The sequence below is a fragment of the Chelonoidis abingdonii genome, chromosome 7, assembly GCF_003597395.2.
Source record: "Chelonoidis abingdonii isolate Lonesome George chromosome 7, CheloAbing_2.0, whole genome shotgun sequence".
Lineage (NCBI taxonomy): Eukaryota > Metazoa > Chordata > Testudines > Testudinidae > Chelonoidis > Chelonoidis abingdonii.
The window spans coordinates 54,428,523-54,443,409 of record NC_133775.1 but is presented as its reverse complement, the minus strand read 5'-3'; the positions used below and the strand labels follow the sequence as shown (position 1 = coordinate 54,443,409).

At 44.7% G+C, this 14,887-nt stretch overlaps 1 protein-coding gene across 1 annotated transcript in view; it reads left to right on the top strand.

The window, feature by feature from the left end:
• Positions 1-14,887, top strand: part of RNF2 (ring finger protein 2) — a 55,678-nt gene that overhangs the window by 37,834 nt on the left and 2,957 nt on the right. The window contains exons 4-5 of the mRNA XM_032783460.2: positions 5,887-6,102; positions 13,622-13,894. Of these exons, the coding sequence (XP_032639351.1) occupies positions 5,887-6,102; positions 13,622-13,894 (489 nt within the window). The remainder of the gene's footprint in view (positions 1-5,886; positions 6,103-13,621; positions 13,895-14,887) is intronic.

The window sequence follows — 14,887 nt, the reverse complement described above, 5'->3', positions numbered from 1 at the left end:
ACCCACCGGGTGTTGCTAGGGTAAAAATCTTCCGACGAGCGTGCACGCGGCGCGCACACACCTAATTGGAATGGATATGAGCAACATATCTCGAAGAACAACAGTTACAACGGTGAGTAACCGTCTTTTGTCTTCCATGTGGGAACAAATGATACAGCTAGATTCTCACTGGTATGTATCAAGGGAGACTATGCCAAGCTGGGAAAAATGCTTAAGGAAATCGAGCCTCAGGTGATCTTAAGTGGGATTCTGTCTGTTCCTAGAGAGAGGCAACAAAGGTGTGATAAGATTAGGACAATCAACAGATGGCTCAGGCAGTGGTGCCATAAGGAGGGCTTTGGGATGTATGGCCACTGGGAGACATTCATGAACAGAGGACTTTTCTCTTGGGATGGACTTCACCTGAGTAGAGAGGAAATAGATTTCTAGGATGGAGGCTGGCAGAACCGATTAAGAGAGCCCCAAAGTAGGAATTTGGGGGAGATGGTTGGGAGATGTCCAGGTAATCTCCACACTGGATTAACGTTGAGAGGGAAGAAAACAAAGTAAGAAAGGATACAGCTGTGGGCAGGAGAATGGACATAAGGAGGAAGGGTAGTGTAGATACCAGTCTAAGTGATACTGGTGGTAGAATGTCTGTGCCTAATTGGGTAAAGAATGTGAGTGAAAGTAAACAGCAAAAATTAAGATGTTTGTCCACCAATGTGAGGAGCCTAGGTTACAAAATGGAGGAACTAGAGTTACTGGTGCAGGAAGTGAAACCAGATACTATAGGGATAACAGAAACATAGTGGAATAGTAGTCATGACAGGAGTACAGGTATTGAAGGGTATATGTTGTTTAGAAAAGACAGATATAAAGGCAAAGGTGGTGGAGTAGCATTGTATATCAATGATGAGGTAGACTGTAAAGAAATAAGAAGTGATGGAAGGGATAAGACAGAGTCTGTCTGGGCAAAAATCAGATTGGGGAAGAACACTACTGGAACCTCCCCTGGGATAGTGCTTGAGGTGTGCTGTAGACCACCAGGATCCGATTTGGATATGGATAGAAACCTCTTTAATGTTTTTAATGAAATACTTGACAATTCCCATTAGTATTTATCAGAGAGGTAGCTGTGTTTGTTGCTTTTTACAGATCCAGACTAAGAGTCCTGTGGCACCTTGAAGACTAACAGATGTTTTGGAGCATAAGCTTTCGTGGGTGAATACTTCGTCAGATGCAATGGGAATTGTGTGATCATGGGAGACTTTAACTTCCCAGATATAGACTGGAGGACAAGTGCTAGTAATAATAGTAGGGCTCAGATTTTCCTGGATGCCATAGCTGATGGATTCCTTCACCAAGTAGTTGCTGAACCAAGAAGAGGGGATGCCATTTTAGATTTAGTTTTGGTGAGTAGTGAGGACCTCATCGAAGAAATGCTTGTAGGGGACAACTTTGGTTTGAGCGATTTATGAGCTAATTCAGTTCAAACTAAATGGAAGGATAAACAAAAATATATCTGTGACTAGGGTTTTTTAATTCAAAAGGGCTAACGTTAAAAACATTAAGGAAATTAGTTAGGGAAGGTGGATTGGACTGAAGAACTTGTGGATCTAAAGGCGGAGGAGGCCTGGAATTACTTCAAGTCAAAGTTGCAGAAACTGTCAGAAGCCTGCATCCCAAGAAGGGAAAAAATTCATAGGCAGCAGTTGGAAACCAAGCATCTCAGAAAGGTGATTAAGAAAAAGCAGAAAGCCTGCAAGGAGTGGAAGATAGGAGGGATCAGCAAGGAAAGCTACCTTATTGAGGTCAGAACATGTAAGGATAAAGTGAAAGAGGCCAAAACCAGTGTAGAGTTGGACTGTGCAAATGGAATTAAAACCAATAATAAAAGGTTCTATAGCCATATAAATAAGAAGAAAACAAAGAAAGAAGTGGGACCGCTAAACACTGAGCATGGAGTGGAGGTTAAAGATAATCTAAACAAATATTTTGCCTCAGTCTTTAATTAGACAAATGAGGAGCTTAGGGATAATGGAAGGATGACAAATGGGAATAAGGATATGGAGGTAGATATTGTGATGGGTTGGATCACAGAAACCCCCTTGGGGCTGCCAACTGATGTGTCAAGACTACTTTTGTCTGTTTCCCCTGCCAGCTTGGGACTCCAGCACCCTGCTTGTTGAGCCAGACATGCCAGTTTGCTCCAACACAGACCCAGGGTCTGAACTGTGTGCCCCACAGCTGCAGACTTAACTGATGTTTAAGAAGGCAACTTAAGAAGTGTTCCTGTCTTTAACACTCAGATGCCCAACTCCTAACGGGGTCCAAACCCTGAATAAATCCGTTTTACCTTGTATAAAGCTTATAGAAAGCGAACAATTTATGAGTTTACCCTGTAGAACACTGATTGAGAGAGATGCACAGCTGTTCCCCTCCTCCCCCAGGTATTAATACATACTCTGGGTTAATTAATAAGTAAACGGTGATTTTATTAAATACAGAAAGTAGGATTTAAGTAGTTCCAAGTAATAGCAGACAGAACAAAGTGCATTACCAAGCAAAATAAAATTGAACATGCAAGTCTGTGTCTAAGAAAACTGAATACAGATAAAAACCTCACCCAGTAAGCTTCCTTTTACAGACTAGTCGCCTTCTAGTCTGGGTGCAGCAATCACTTACACTCCTGGGTCACTGTCCTTTGTTCCAGTTTCTTTTAGGTATTCTTTGGGGTGGAGAGGCTGTCTCTTTAGCCAGTTGAAGAAAAAATGGAGTGGTCTCCCACAGGCTTAAATAGACTCTCTTGTGAGTGGAGACCCCCTCCTCTCTCCTATGCAAAGTCCAGCTCCAAGATGGAGTCACATAGGCAAGTTACATGTCCGTGCATGACTCTGTTTTTACAGGCAGTAGCCATTGCTTACCTGCTACCTTGAACGTCCTCATGTAGACTTCTTATGTGGTTTGGAGCCTTCCAAGATCCATTGTCACTTAAGTGCTTGATTGGGCACTTAATTTGCACATTCCTTCTCAAGATGCTGATCAAATGCTTTACAAAGGCTACTTAAAAATCAAGCTAGTACACAGCCAATATTCATAACTTTGAATACAAAAATGATATGCATACAAATAGGATTAATAGATTCAGTAGATCATAACCTTTACATAGATATATTACATGGCATATGTCATATATACATTCATAAGCATATTTCCATAAAGCCTTATGGGGGCACCGTCACAGATATTACCACATCCGATGTAGAAGTCACACTCAAACAGCTTAATGGGACTAAATTGGGGGGCCACGATAATTTTCATCCAAGATTATTAAAGGAACTGGCAGATGAAATTGCAAGCCCATTAGCGAGAATTTTTAATTAATCTGTAAACTCAGGGGTTGTACCATATGACTGGAGAATTGCTAACATCAGGGCTGGCTTTAGGCCGATTCGCTCAAATCCTTTTTAATTTTTATTCACCCGGCAGCACTCTGTCAGGCTGGAGGGAGGTTACTAGTGGAGTTCCTCAGGGATCGGTTTTGGGACCAATCTTATTTAATCTCTTTATTACTGACCTTGGCATAAAAAGTGGGAATGTGCTAATAAAGTTTGTGAATGACAAAGATGGGAGGTATTGCCAATACAGAAAAGGACTGAGATATCATACAGGAAGATCTGGATGACCTTGTAAACTGAAGTAGTAGTAAAAGGATGAAATTTAATAGTGAAAAGTGCAAGGTCATGCATTTAGGGATTAATAACAAGAATTTTTGTTATACGATGGGGACGCATCACTTGGAAGTAACAGAGGAGGAGAAGGACCTTGGAGTATTGGTTGATTGTTATACCAATAAAAACTAGCAGGATCTTTTTAAAGGGGACAAGACATTTGTCACATTTATTGTAAATACCAAAATAAAAGATAACAGCAAACAATGTTGTTTGGCTACTTATTCCTATATATCCATTCACACAATCATTCATACAAGTTCTGGATAGATATTATAGTTACCAGCCTAAAGTTGTTTGTGACAGAATACTGGCCAGGTACCCTGTACACAAGAGTGGAGCCGAGTCCGGGTCAGGTGCACCTGATGCTCCTGGAGGCTGGCAGCAGAACCATAGACTCAAAGTCCTCAGTCTTTAGAGTTCAGCTTTATAGGGATTTTTCCCTATGTTAGTTCATGGGAGTTGCTTCATTCTGCTGTTGTTAAATTAATCAGCAGGTGGCTGGCTCCATGTTGGCAGCAGAATGTTACCCAAAGTCTCTTATCTCACCCTTCTTTTTTTTTAACAGGCTTTTAGTTTTGGAGTTCATAAGTCTACAGGTCTTAGCTGATGTCACGCTGCCCTCTTCGGGTTTGGATTGATCACCCGCAATTGGCAAGCGTGACTTTTTCAAGCCTTGAAACTGGCTTTGATCTGCCCTTCTGTTGTTCTTTGTTGTCCTTTTCTTTAGGGTGGATGCTTTTTACTTTGTTTAGGGCTGTTTGTCTAGGTCTTCAAGCCGTTGGTAGTTGACATTTATCTATCAGGACAGGCGGGGGCTGGGAAGGTGTGATTTCCATCATCCATACATTCCTATTCACACATCTAAACTAACTATAAGATATCAGCAGGGTCTGCAAAATGAAGTTGGAGAAGGCTTTTACAAAGTGGAGTGGTGTTTTAAATGGGGTTTGAAATTTACAAGTATGGCAAACAGTGAACAGAAGTTACAATGTAGGCAAGTGGTAGAGAATGGTGAACAAAGTTACATTATAAAGTTTGAACAATTAAAAACAATTTCATTATCAGTTCCTACATGATCACAGAATGACTGAGGCCCGCCAATGTGATATGCTGTGAAAAAAGCCTATGCCGGTCTTGGAGAGCATCAGGCCGAGGTATTTCCCAGTAGAGATAATGGAAGGTGTTAGTACCATTATAGACAAGGCACTGGTGAACCTCATCTGGGAAACGTGTGTGCATTCTAAGTCCTCCAGTTTGAATTCATCCTTCTTAAACATCGAACAGGTACGAGAGGGCTACTAGGATGATCCAAGGAAATTGGAAAACCTGTCTTTTATGAAGGAGTACTCAAAGACTTGGCTTGTTTTAAGCCTAACCAAAAGAAGGTCGAGGGGAGATATGATTGCTTTCTATAATATATTCAGATGTATAAATACCCAAGGGAAAGGGAGGAAATTATTTAAGCTCAGTACCAATGTGGACAAGAATAAATGGATATAAACTGGCCATCAGGAAGTTTAGATTTGAAATTAGACAAAGATTTCTAACCATCAGAGGAGTGAAGTTCTGGAACAGCCTTCCAAGGGGAGCAGTGGGGGCAAAAGACACATCTGGCTTCAAGACTAAGCTTGATAAGTTTATGGAGGGGATGGTATTATGGGATATCAATTAATTGCCAAAATTAGGCTCTTTGACTATTAGCAGTAAATATGTCCAATGTTCTGTTAGATGGGGTGGGATCTGAGTTACTACAGAGAATTCTTTCCTGGGTGTCTGGCTGGTGAGTAGTGCCCACATGCTCAGGGTTTAACTGATCGCCATGTTTGGGGTCGGGAAGGAATTTTCCTCTGGGGAGATTGGCTGAGGCCCTGGGGGTTTTTCGCCTTCCTCTGCAGCATGGGACATGAGTCACTTGCTGGAAGATTCTCTGCACCTTGAAATCTTTAAGCCACATTTGAGGACTTCAGTAGCTCAGACATAGGTTAAGGGTTTGTACAGGAGTGCGTGAGTGAGATTCTGTGCTGCGTTGTGCAGGAAGTCAGACTAGACAATCATAATGGTCCCTTCTGACCTTTAAAGTCTACGATTCTGTGAACTGCATCACAACAGGGAACTCTGGATTACAGCCACGAAGAGCATTCATTGTCACCTTTCTTTTTTGTTGGTTTAGAAACAAAGAGTGTCCCACATGTCGTAAAAAGCTTGTTTCTAAAAGATCACTGAGACCAGATCCAAATTTTGATGCCCTCATCAGTAAAATTTACCCAAGTCGTGATGAATATGAGGCTCATCAAGAGAGAGTTCTGGCAAGGATCAGTAAGCACAATAACCAGCAAGCTCTGAGCCACAGCATTGAGGAAGGATTAAAGATTCAAGCAATGAACAGGTATGGGGCTCTAAAGGTAGGTTGTTTGTGTTATTGTAACATTAACTTAAAATTCAAAGCAAACTAAACCATAAAAACTTTGAGTGCTTGATCATGTCGATTCCATTCTAGGTGTGCGCACACCCATGTGTGTAGCTGTCGGAGAGTTTTGCCTCAATGGTATCCGTAGGGTTGGCTGTAGTGCACTCTGGGGTGCCGCACCCATGCGTCGGTATATTAGGTGATGCTGGCCCTACGCCCTCTCAGTTCCTTTTTACCGCCCATAGTGGTTAGTTGCAGCGCCTTTCCCTTGCCTCGCAAAGGCTAGTGGTTCTTCAATTCAGTCTTTCAGCATTAAGGCTTTGTAAATAGTTTGTTTACGGTAGTTAGTTTATAAGTAGTTTTTAAGTAGTGTAGTTAGAGAGAGAGTCCCAGCAGGGACTTCCCCCCAGGTAGGACATGCCCTGATCTCTGGGTTTTAAGCCCTGCTCTGACTGTAACAGGTCTATGCCTGTTCGTGACGACCATAGCAGCTGCCTTAAATGCTTGGAGGAATTGCGTGTGAAGGAGAAGTGTTGCATCTGTAAGAACTTTTGTCCCACAACTCAGAAAGAGCGAGACATCTATTTAAGGGCCCTCCTCCTGGAGGCTGTTCTCTATCTGGAGTCCAAGCCTTCCTGGAGCTGTCCCGAGCACCTCAGCCTTGGTGCGCAGCGCACTTCCGGCACCAGTGTCTAAGAAGAGGTAAAAGCAGTGACTCCCTGGCACCAAGCAGGAAGGGCAAAGGACCCAGTTCAGGCCAACAGCCCACACCAGAGCCACATGGGGATGCCCCCCTCCATGGGGCTCTCTAGCTCTCACAGGGATTTGCCTCTGATTCCAGGAGGTGGTAGGGGACCCAGGCTGGTGGCAGTGACTATGCCTTCCTGGCGCATAGAGCGCAGAGGCCTCTACTGACACCTCCAGCACCATGTGTGTCGCAGGTCACGGCAAAGGCTTCCAGTGAGGGCAAGTGAGCCATAAAGACCTCTAAGAGGGTGGGCAAATGATGCCATTCTCTGGAGACGAGACAGCGCTCTCTGTATCAGCACCTCAGGTCTCTGTCTTCTGCGGGACATCCTACATTGCCAACACCATGCTCATGGTCTCCCCCTCTTGATGCAGGTCGCCTAGAAGAAGACATCAGTCACTGTATTGCCGGCACCAATCATCCTCCTGCCAGCTGTCTCCTCACCGCAGATCCCCACGGTGGGAGCAGTCCCCCCCAACCTGAGCACTGATCCTCCTACTCGAGGCACCAGTCTCCTGCGGCAATGGTTAGCCATGAGATGCAAGCTTCAATGGCCACTCTGTGATCACTGGAAGGTGTTTCCTCTGGTTTCAGAAATGGAAATCAGTCCTTCACCACAACTGGATCGGTGCGAGTGGGCACCTGAGGCTGCGTTGACCTCTGCGATGCTGTCGTGGCAGCAAGGCTAATGGCCAGCACAATGGCCCTACTGGAGCACGTGGGGCATGCTTGTGATGCTGATGCCTCAGTCCATTCCTCAGCGACCATCTCAGAGCAACAACCACTGGCTGTGGCAGCACCAAGCTTAGTGTGCGAGGCATAGTCAGAGGCTGGGATAGAGGAGCAAGCGCTTACCCCGAAACCCTCTTTTGTCATGGGGGATGATCCCTCAGGGCCTCCCCCAGGGACCCAGTCATCATCCTCATCCCCGGATGAGGTGGTGGTGAGCCTCTTCTGCACCAGCCTGCCAGACAACTTCAAAGAACATCAGGCCCTGCTTCGTGGGGTGGCTACGAACTTAGGCTTGGAAGTGGAGGAGATGGCCAAACAGGCAGACAGCCTGTTCAATGTGCTCTTAGCTTCTACCCCCGTCCATGCTGTACTACCAGTACACGATGGGGTCCTAAAAATAGAAAAAGCCTTTTGGCAAATTCCTCCTTCCATCTCTCACACCTCCAAGAATGCTGAGGAAAAATTTTCCTCCTGGCCAAAGGGTTTGAATATTTGTATAACCACCCTCCTCTGGGCTCGCTGATAGTCAGTGGCCAGCTGGAAGGATAGATAAGGGCAAACCAGTTTGGCCCTCAAGAATAAAGAGGCCAAGACACTGGACCTTTTTGGGAGAAAGATTTGACGGTCAGCCTTCAATTCTGGGGGGCCATCCATCAGGCTCTCTTGGGGGAAGTATAACTTCAGCCTATGGGACTTCCTCCATAAATTCAAGGACTCACTGCCCCATTACTTGGCCCAGGAATTCAGGGCCCTGGTGGAGGAAGATATGATGGATGCAAGGTGCTCCATCCAAATGGCGTGGGACGTGGACGATTCAGCAGCTACCGTGGTTGCATTGGCAGTGGTCATGAGGAGCAGCTCTTGGCTTCAGACCACTGGCCTGTCCCAGGAGATGCAAGCCTCGATCCAGGATCTTTCCTTTGGTGGGAATGGGCTCTTCGCAGAACAGATTGACCTGAGGCTCCATGAACTGAAGGACACTTGGGTCACCCTTCGCTTGCTGGGTCTGCATATGCTGCAGTCGATGAGGAAGCAGTTCCAGCCACTCCCATTGCTAAGGCCTTGGCACCCTTGACAGGGGCCTGCAAGGAGAAGGGATAGAGACACAAGATTTGGTCATTGCCGCCTTTCCTCCTCCCACTTCCCTGTGCAGTCTGGCCCATTGAAGCCTCTCAGGGCAAAAAGTGCTTGTTTTGAGGGTGTGCTCGAGAGCGATGCCCCAGTCAACTCCCTGGATCTGCATTGTTCTTTCCTCAACCATCATTGTCCCTACCGTTCAGCCTGGTCACGGGTCAGCTCGGACCATTGGGTGCTAGACATTTTATCTCGGGGCTACACCCTGCAATTCTCGGCCACTCCCCCGCCTTCCCTGTCCCTCTTCAGGCACCCGTCTCACAAGCAGTTCCTCATTCAAGAAGTTGAGAACCTCATGCAACTGGGGGCACTGGGGGAGGTCTCCTGGGATGTGAGGGGGAAAAGGATTCTAACTCCTGCTATTTCCTAACTCTGAAAGCGAAAGGGGGTCTAAGACCCATTCTGGACCTGTAGTACCTCAATAAGGTGCTCAAAAACTTGAAGTTACACATGGTCTCCCTGGCCTCCATCATCCCCTCCCTGTATCTGGGAGACTGGCATGCCACCCTCGATCTGAAGAATGCCAATTTCCATATCTGCATCTTCCAAGGTCACAGACAATTCCCTCCATGGCGGGCACCATTTCCAGTTCATGGTGCTGCCTTTTGGCCTCTCATCTGCCTCAACAGTGTTTACAAAATGCATGGCCCTAGTGGCTGCTTACCTCAGGTGCCGAGCGGTTCAGGTCTACCCATATCTCGATGGTTTGCTCATCAAGGGAAGATCTCGGGAACAGGTGCAAAGAAGCCTTGATCTGGTTCATTCCACCCACCGCAACCTGGGCCTGTTGGTAAACAAAAAGAAATTGATCTTAAGGCTGGTGCCATGAATAGAGTTCATTTAAGGCTGTTCTTGACTCCACAGGAGCCAGAGCTTTCCTTCCGGAGGTGCATTTCCAGGCTAAAACTACCTGCTCACGACTGCTCACACCTGCCTGCAGTTGTTGGGCCACATGGCTGCATGCACGTACGTGGTCCAGCATGCCCAGATCCATCTCCAGCCAATGCAGAAGTGGTTGGCGTCGGTCTACATACCTAATAGACACGATCTAGACAAGGTGGTCAGGGTGCTGGTTCACATCCAATCGTTCCTGGATTGGTGGTTGAGCCCTGAATTGGTGTTGGAGGAAGTTCCCTTTGCAACCCCTGACCCTGGTTTCTGATGCCTTAGACCTGGGTTGGGAAGCCAACCTGGGTGAGCTCAGCACACAAGGCCACTGGTTGTGGGATGATCTGTCCCTCCACATAAACATCAGGGAGCTCAAAACAGTTCGCCTGGCCTGCTAGGCTTTCCTGCCCCAAGTGAAGGGCAAGGTGGTGCAGGTCCTGACAGACAATACTGCAGTGATATATTATATCAACCAGTAGGGCGGAGCCAGGTCATCAGCCCTTTGCCAAGAAGCTTTCCACCTGTAGGGTTTCTGTGTGCGGCATGCCATCTATCTGGTGACTGCACATCTGCCCAGGGCCAAGAATGTGGTAGCACATCATCTTAGCAGGACCGCCTTGTCTCGCCATGAGTGGTCAGTCCACCTAGAGGTGGTCAGTGTGATCTTCCACAGGTGGGGACCCCCCAGGATCTGTTCGCATCTCATCAGAACAGGAAATGTCCCGTGTTCTGCTTGTTCTGGGGATTGGAGAAGGGTTCCCTGTCAGACGCCTTTCTGTTCCCATGGTCGGGGGCTCTGATGTACACCTTCCCATTGGTGCTGCTAATCTACAAGGTTCTTATGAAGATCAAATAGGACAAGGAGAAAGTGATCCTGATTGCTGCCGAGGCCACGCAGGAGCTCTAGTTCGGCATGCTGATGCTCCTTTTGGTAGCTGCCCCACTGCAGCTCTCCTCTGGCCAGACCTGCTGTCCCAGAACCACGGCAGTCTTCTGTAGCTGAATGTGGTGGCACTGCACTTGACAGCATGGCTTCTGCATAGCTAAATGCTGAGGAACGGGAATGCTCAGCCCGGGCCCAACAAGTCTTGTTGGGTAGCAGAAAGCCCTCCACCAGAGCAACCTACCTGGTCAAGTGGAAAAAGTTTGTGCTGGGCCTCAGACTGGGGTTTCCGGGCTGAGCAGTCCTTGCTGTGGGTGATCCTGGACTATCTTCTACACCTCAAGCTCCAAGCATTGTCCCTGTCATCGATCAAAGTCCACTTGGCCACTATTTCAGCTTTCCACACTCCACTCCAGGGCAGGTTGGTCTTCGCTCATGACATGATGGTCTGGTTTTTGAAAGGGGTGGAGCATCTCCACCCACATGTCAGGGATCCCGTCCTTCCCTGGGACCTGAATCTCATGCTGTTGTGGCTCATGGGTCCTCCCTTGGAGCCTCTAGCTCCTGCCCCCTTCTCCTCTTCTGAAAAGTTTTTCTTCCCTGGTTGCAATAACGTCCACCCGTAGGGTCTCTGAGATCAAGGCACTTACTTCAGAGCCACCCTATACCATGTTCTACAAAGACAAGATCCAACTGCATCCGCATCCTGCGTTCCTGCCGAAGGTAGTTTCACAGTTTCATACCAGTCTAGGCGTATACTTATCTATCTTCTTTCCAAAGCCTCATAAATTGAGAGAGGAGTGCAAATTGCATGCCCTGGACATCAGGAGGGTGCTTGCCTTCTATATCAACAGGACCAAGCGGTTTTTTAAGTCAACACAGTTGTTTGTTGTGGTGGGAGACAGGATGAAAGGTCGCCCAATGTCTGTGCAGAGGATTTCCTCCTGGATCATAACCTGCATCCATTACTGCTATGACCTGGCAAAAGTGCCTCCACCGGTGTCTGCAATTGCCCATTTGACTTGGGCACAGGCACAGTTGGCAGCCTTGCTGGCCCAGGTGCCGATTCAGGATATCTTGCAGGGCTGCTATCTGGTAATTTATCCACCTGTTTACATTTCATACGCTCACCCAGTAAGCCCGAGATGATGCTAGCTTTGGTAGAGTTGTGTTGCAAGCCACACAGCTGTGAACTCCGAGCCTGCCACCAGGGATACTGCTTGTGAGTTACCTAGAATGGAATTGACATGAGCAAGCACTCTAAGAAGAAAAAAAGTTACCTACCTTTTGTGGTGATTGTTCTTAGAGATGGGTTGCTCATGTTCATTCCATTACCCACTCTCCTGCCCTTCTGTTGGAGTTGTCGGAAAGAAGGGACTGAGAGGGCGTAGGGTCCGCAGCGCCTAATACACCAATGCGTGGTATATTAAGAGGGTGCTACAGCCGACCTTACAAATACTGTTGAGGCAAAAGTCTCTTGCCATGCACATGGGCTTACATGCACCTAGAATGAAATGGACATGAGCAACACATCTCGAAGAACAACAGTTACGAAAGGTAGGTAAGCTTTTTTTCCAGATACTTTTTATCAGAGTCTTAAATTTAAATTTCCTACCTTTTGACTAGCAATTTGAGTTCCTGTATCACATCCCAAACTCTCCATGACAGCCAAATATTAGGCTTCACAAACTAGTGATTGTATTGTGTGCAAAAGATGGACATCACAGTAAGAACCCGCTTGCAAATCAGTAAAAGTATAGGCATTGCAGTATTTTTACATGATCATACAGATTCTCAAATAATACAATGCAGTGAAATCTGTACAAAGAATCACCCCTTTTGGGCAACCTTGTGTCTGAAGAGAACACCCCTAAGGTACATCTAGATGTTTTAGAATATAATTCTGCTCTGTGTTTATTGAAGGTTTGCTCCCCCCGCCCCCACCTTGTTAATCTGCTAGTTTTATCAGTTCTTTGATTGGTCCCATAGAGTGAAAAGCATGTCCTACCATAATGTCTCTACAGTTTAATAATATTGCATAATTTTGATAACAGTTTGTTTTGCAAAATTATACTTGATCTAGGATAAGGGATTTTGTTCTGGTTGGTTAAGTAAAATCTCATTAGTAGGGATTTTTGTTCTTGGTTGTCTACTGTCATGGGGGATGAGGGTAAACAGGCAAATAAATCTTGCATTTGGACTGGGATATTTTAATGACAATTTATTTTGCAAGGCTAAAAGGCATACATAGAATTTCTCAGCTTGCTATAGCACTATATTTAAGCCTAAAAGAGAAATGATTTGTATAAATAAACTATAGAATAAAATATGCTTGAAACTCACACTGGTGGTACAGATATGATTACTCTTTCACAGTGCTCAAAGTAACTAATATGGTGGCATACATATGGGATCATATTCAGATAAAAGAATTAAGAACAGGGTGGCATAAATCAATTGTAGCTTATTAATATTTTGCCAGTGCATTATTAAATCTAATACAATTAAATAGTATACAGTGTCCCTTACAGGTTGCTCAGTTTTCCACTCTGTCGTGGATGGGAAGACACAAATACGCTATTCTGATATATAACCATTTTACCTAAAGGGTGTGTGTTGCTAGGAAAGATAGTAATGTAGAGAAAAGAACCTGCAATCTTGTATGAAAATAATTATTGATCTGTGTTCCCAAAAGCCTTCTGCTACAATAAATTTTTGGAAAAATATAAGCTATTAAACTATGTGGGATATTTCTATAAGAATCTATTTCAGAATTTATACTTTTTAAAACAAAGTTTTTCATGTGTATAATATGCGTGCAAAGAAAAGAAAATCCTTTTTTATCGTTTCAGTGCCAGAACAAAATCAGTATAGTCGCTGTATAGAAAAGAATGTTAGAAAAATTCATTGTTGAACATGTAACTGATAATTGCTATGAAATGTTGGTGCCTTCAGATATGCTAACTATATCACTCTTTGTATGTGACTGATTATAGACAATTGAAAAGAAATTGTTTGAGAGAGACTGTGTGAGCCAGCATGTAAAAATGTAAAGAAATTTGATTAATTCTGAATGCTGATTAGCTGCTGAAGAGATCACTTTTATTTACCAGGCTACAACGAGGCAAGAAACAGCAGATTGAGAATGGCAGTGGAGCAGAAGATAATGGTGACAGTTCACACTGTAGCAATGCTTCGACACACAGCAATCAGGAAGCAGGGCCTAGTAACAAAAGAACCAAAACATCAGATGATTCTGGGCTAGAATTGGACAATAACAATACGACTGTGGCAATAGACCCAGTAATGGACGGTGCTAGTGAAATAGAGCTAGTCTTCAGGCCCCATCCTACACTCATGGAGAATGATGACAGTGCACAGACCAGGTAAGTATCTTCAACATCTTTTAATCATTTTCTTACTGCTACTTAATCTGTTATTTCTTGAGGTTTTTAAAAATCAAATGTAGACATTTCTTCTCTAGTTATACCTTGTCCTGTTGAACTGAATGTACTTTCTCCATCCTAAATAGGGTAGCCAATTATTTTTGTTAATATTTTATAGTATCATAGTCTGTTTTAACCCTTTGATTGCAGAAAAAGTTCCTAACATTTAAGAACACACCTCTGTTCTTGGTGTGGTATGCTTGGTTGACAACATTTTAAAACCACAGATGATTTTAGATTCCAGTCCCTCCTCACTCCTTTTGAAAATGTATATAAAAATAAGCCTTATGTAAGTGTTAGAGTGTAGCTGAATGGATCAACATGTGAATTCCTTTGTCTTTGGAAATTGGGAAAGAAGAGTGAAGTTTTTCAGAAGTGGCTCAGGAGCATAAGTCCCATTAAAAGTGAATCTCACCCTAAATTCTGTGTAATCCTGTCCAGATCCATGCTCATAAGTTCTGGTATCTGCAGTATGCAGGTTTGTATTTTTTTTTCTAGTTTCCTGAAATATCTGGAATCTGCTTTCTTACTCCTCTCAAGCACAAGAGCTTTCTCATGGGTTCTAGAAGTACAACATCCTAGGTCATTCGGCACTTTTGAAAATCTCACTCTTTTTGGTTTAGATTTCCAGAGAACGAGGAGTCAATGAAGAGTAGCTAGGGCAAGGAAAGTGCTCACAGAGCATGCCAAGTATCCAGTTCTTGCCCACTGAATTGATGTCACACATCTGTGTTCAGAGGATTGAGCAGTCCTTAATATTAACTTTTTTTTAAAAAAAGTCTCATGTGATTAGTTAATTCAGGCAGATGACAAGTAATATTTCGTATCCACAAATAGAGTGGGAGTCTGCAGAAGAGGAGGTTGAGAAAGGTGTGAGGACTTCTTTTCTTGCTCAGTAAATTGCTTCTTTTGTATCTTGAGTGAAAACATTGA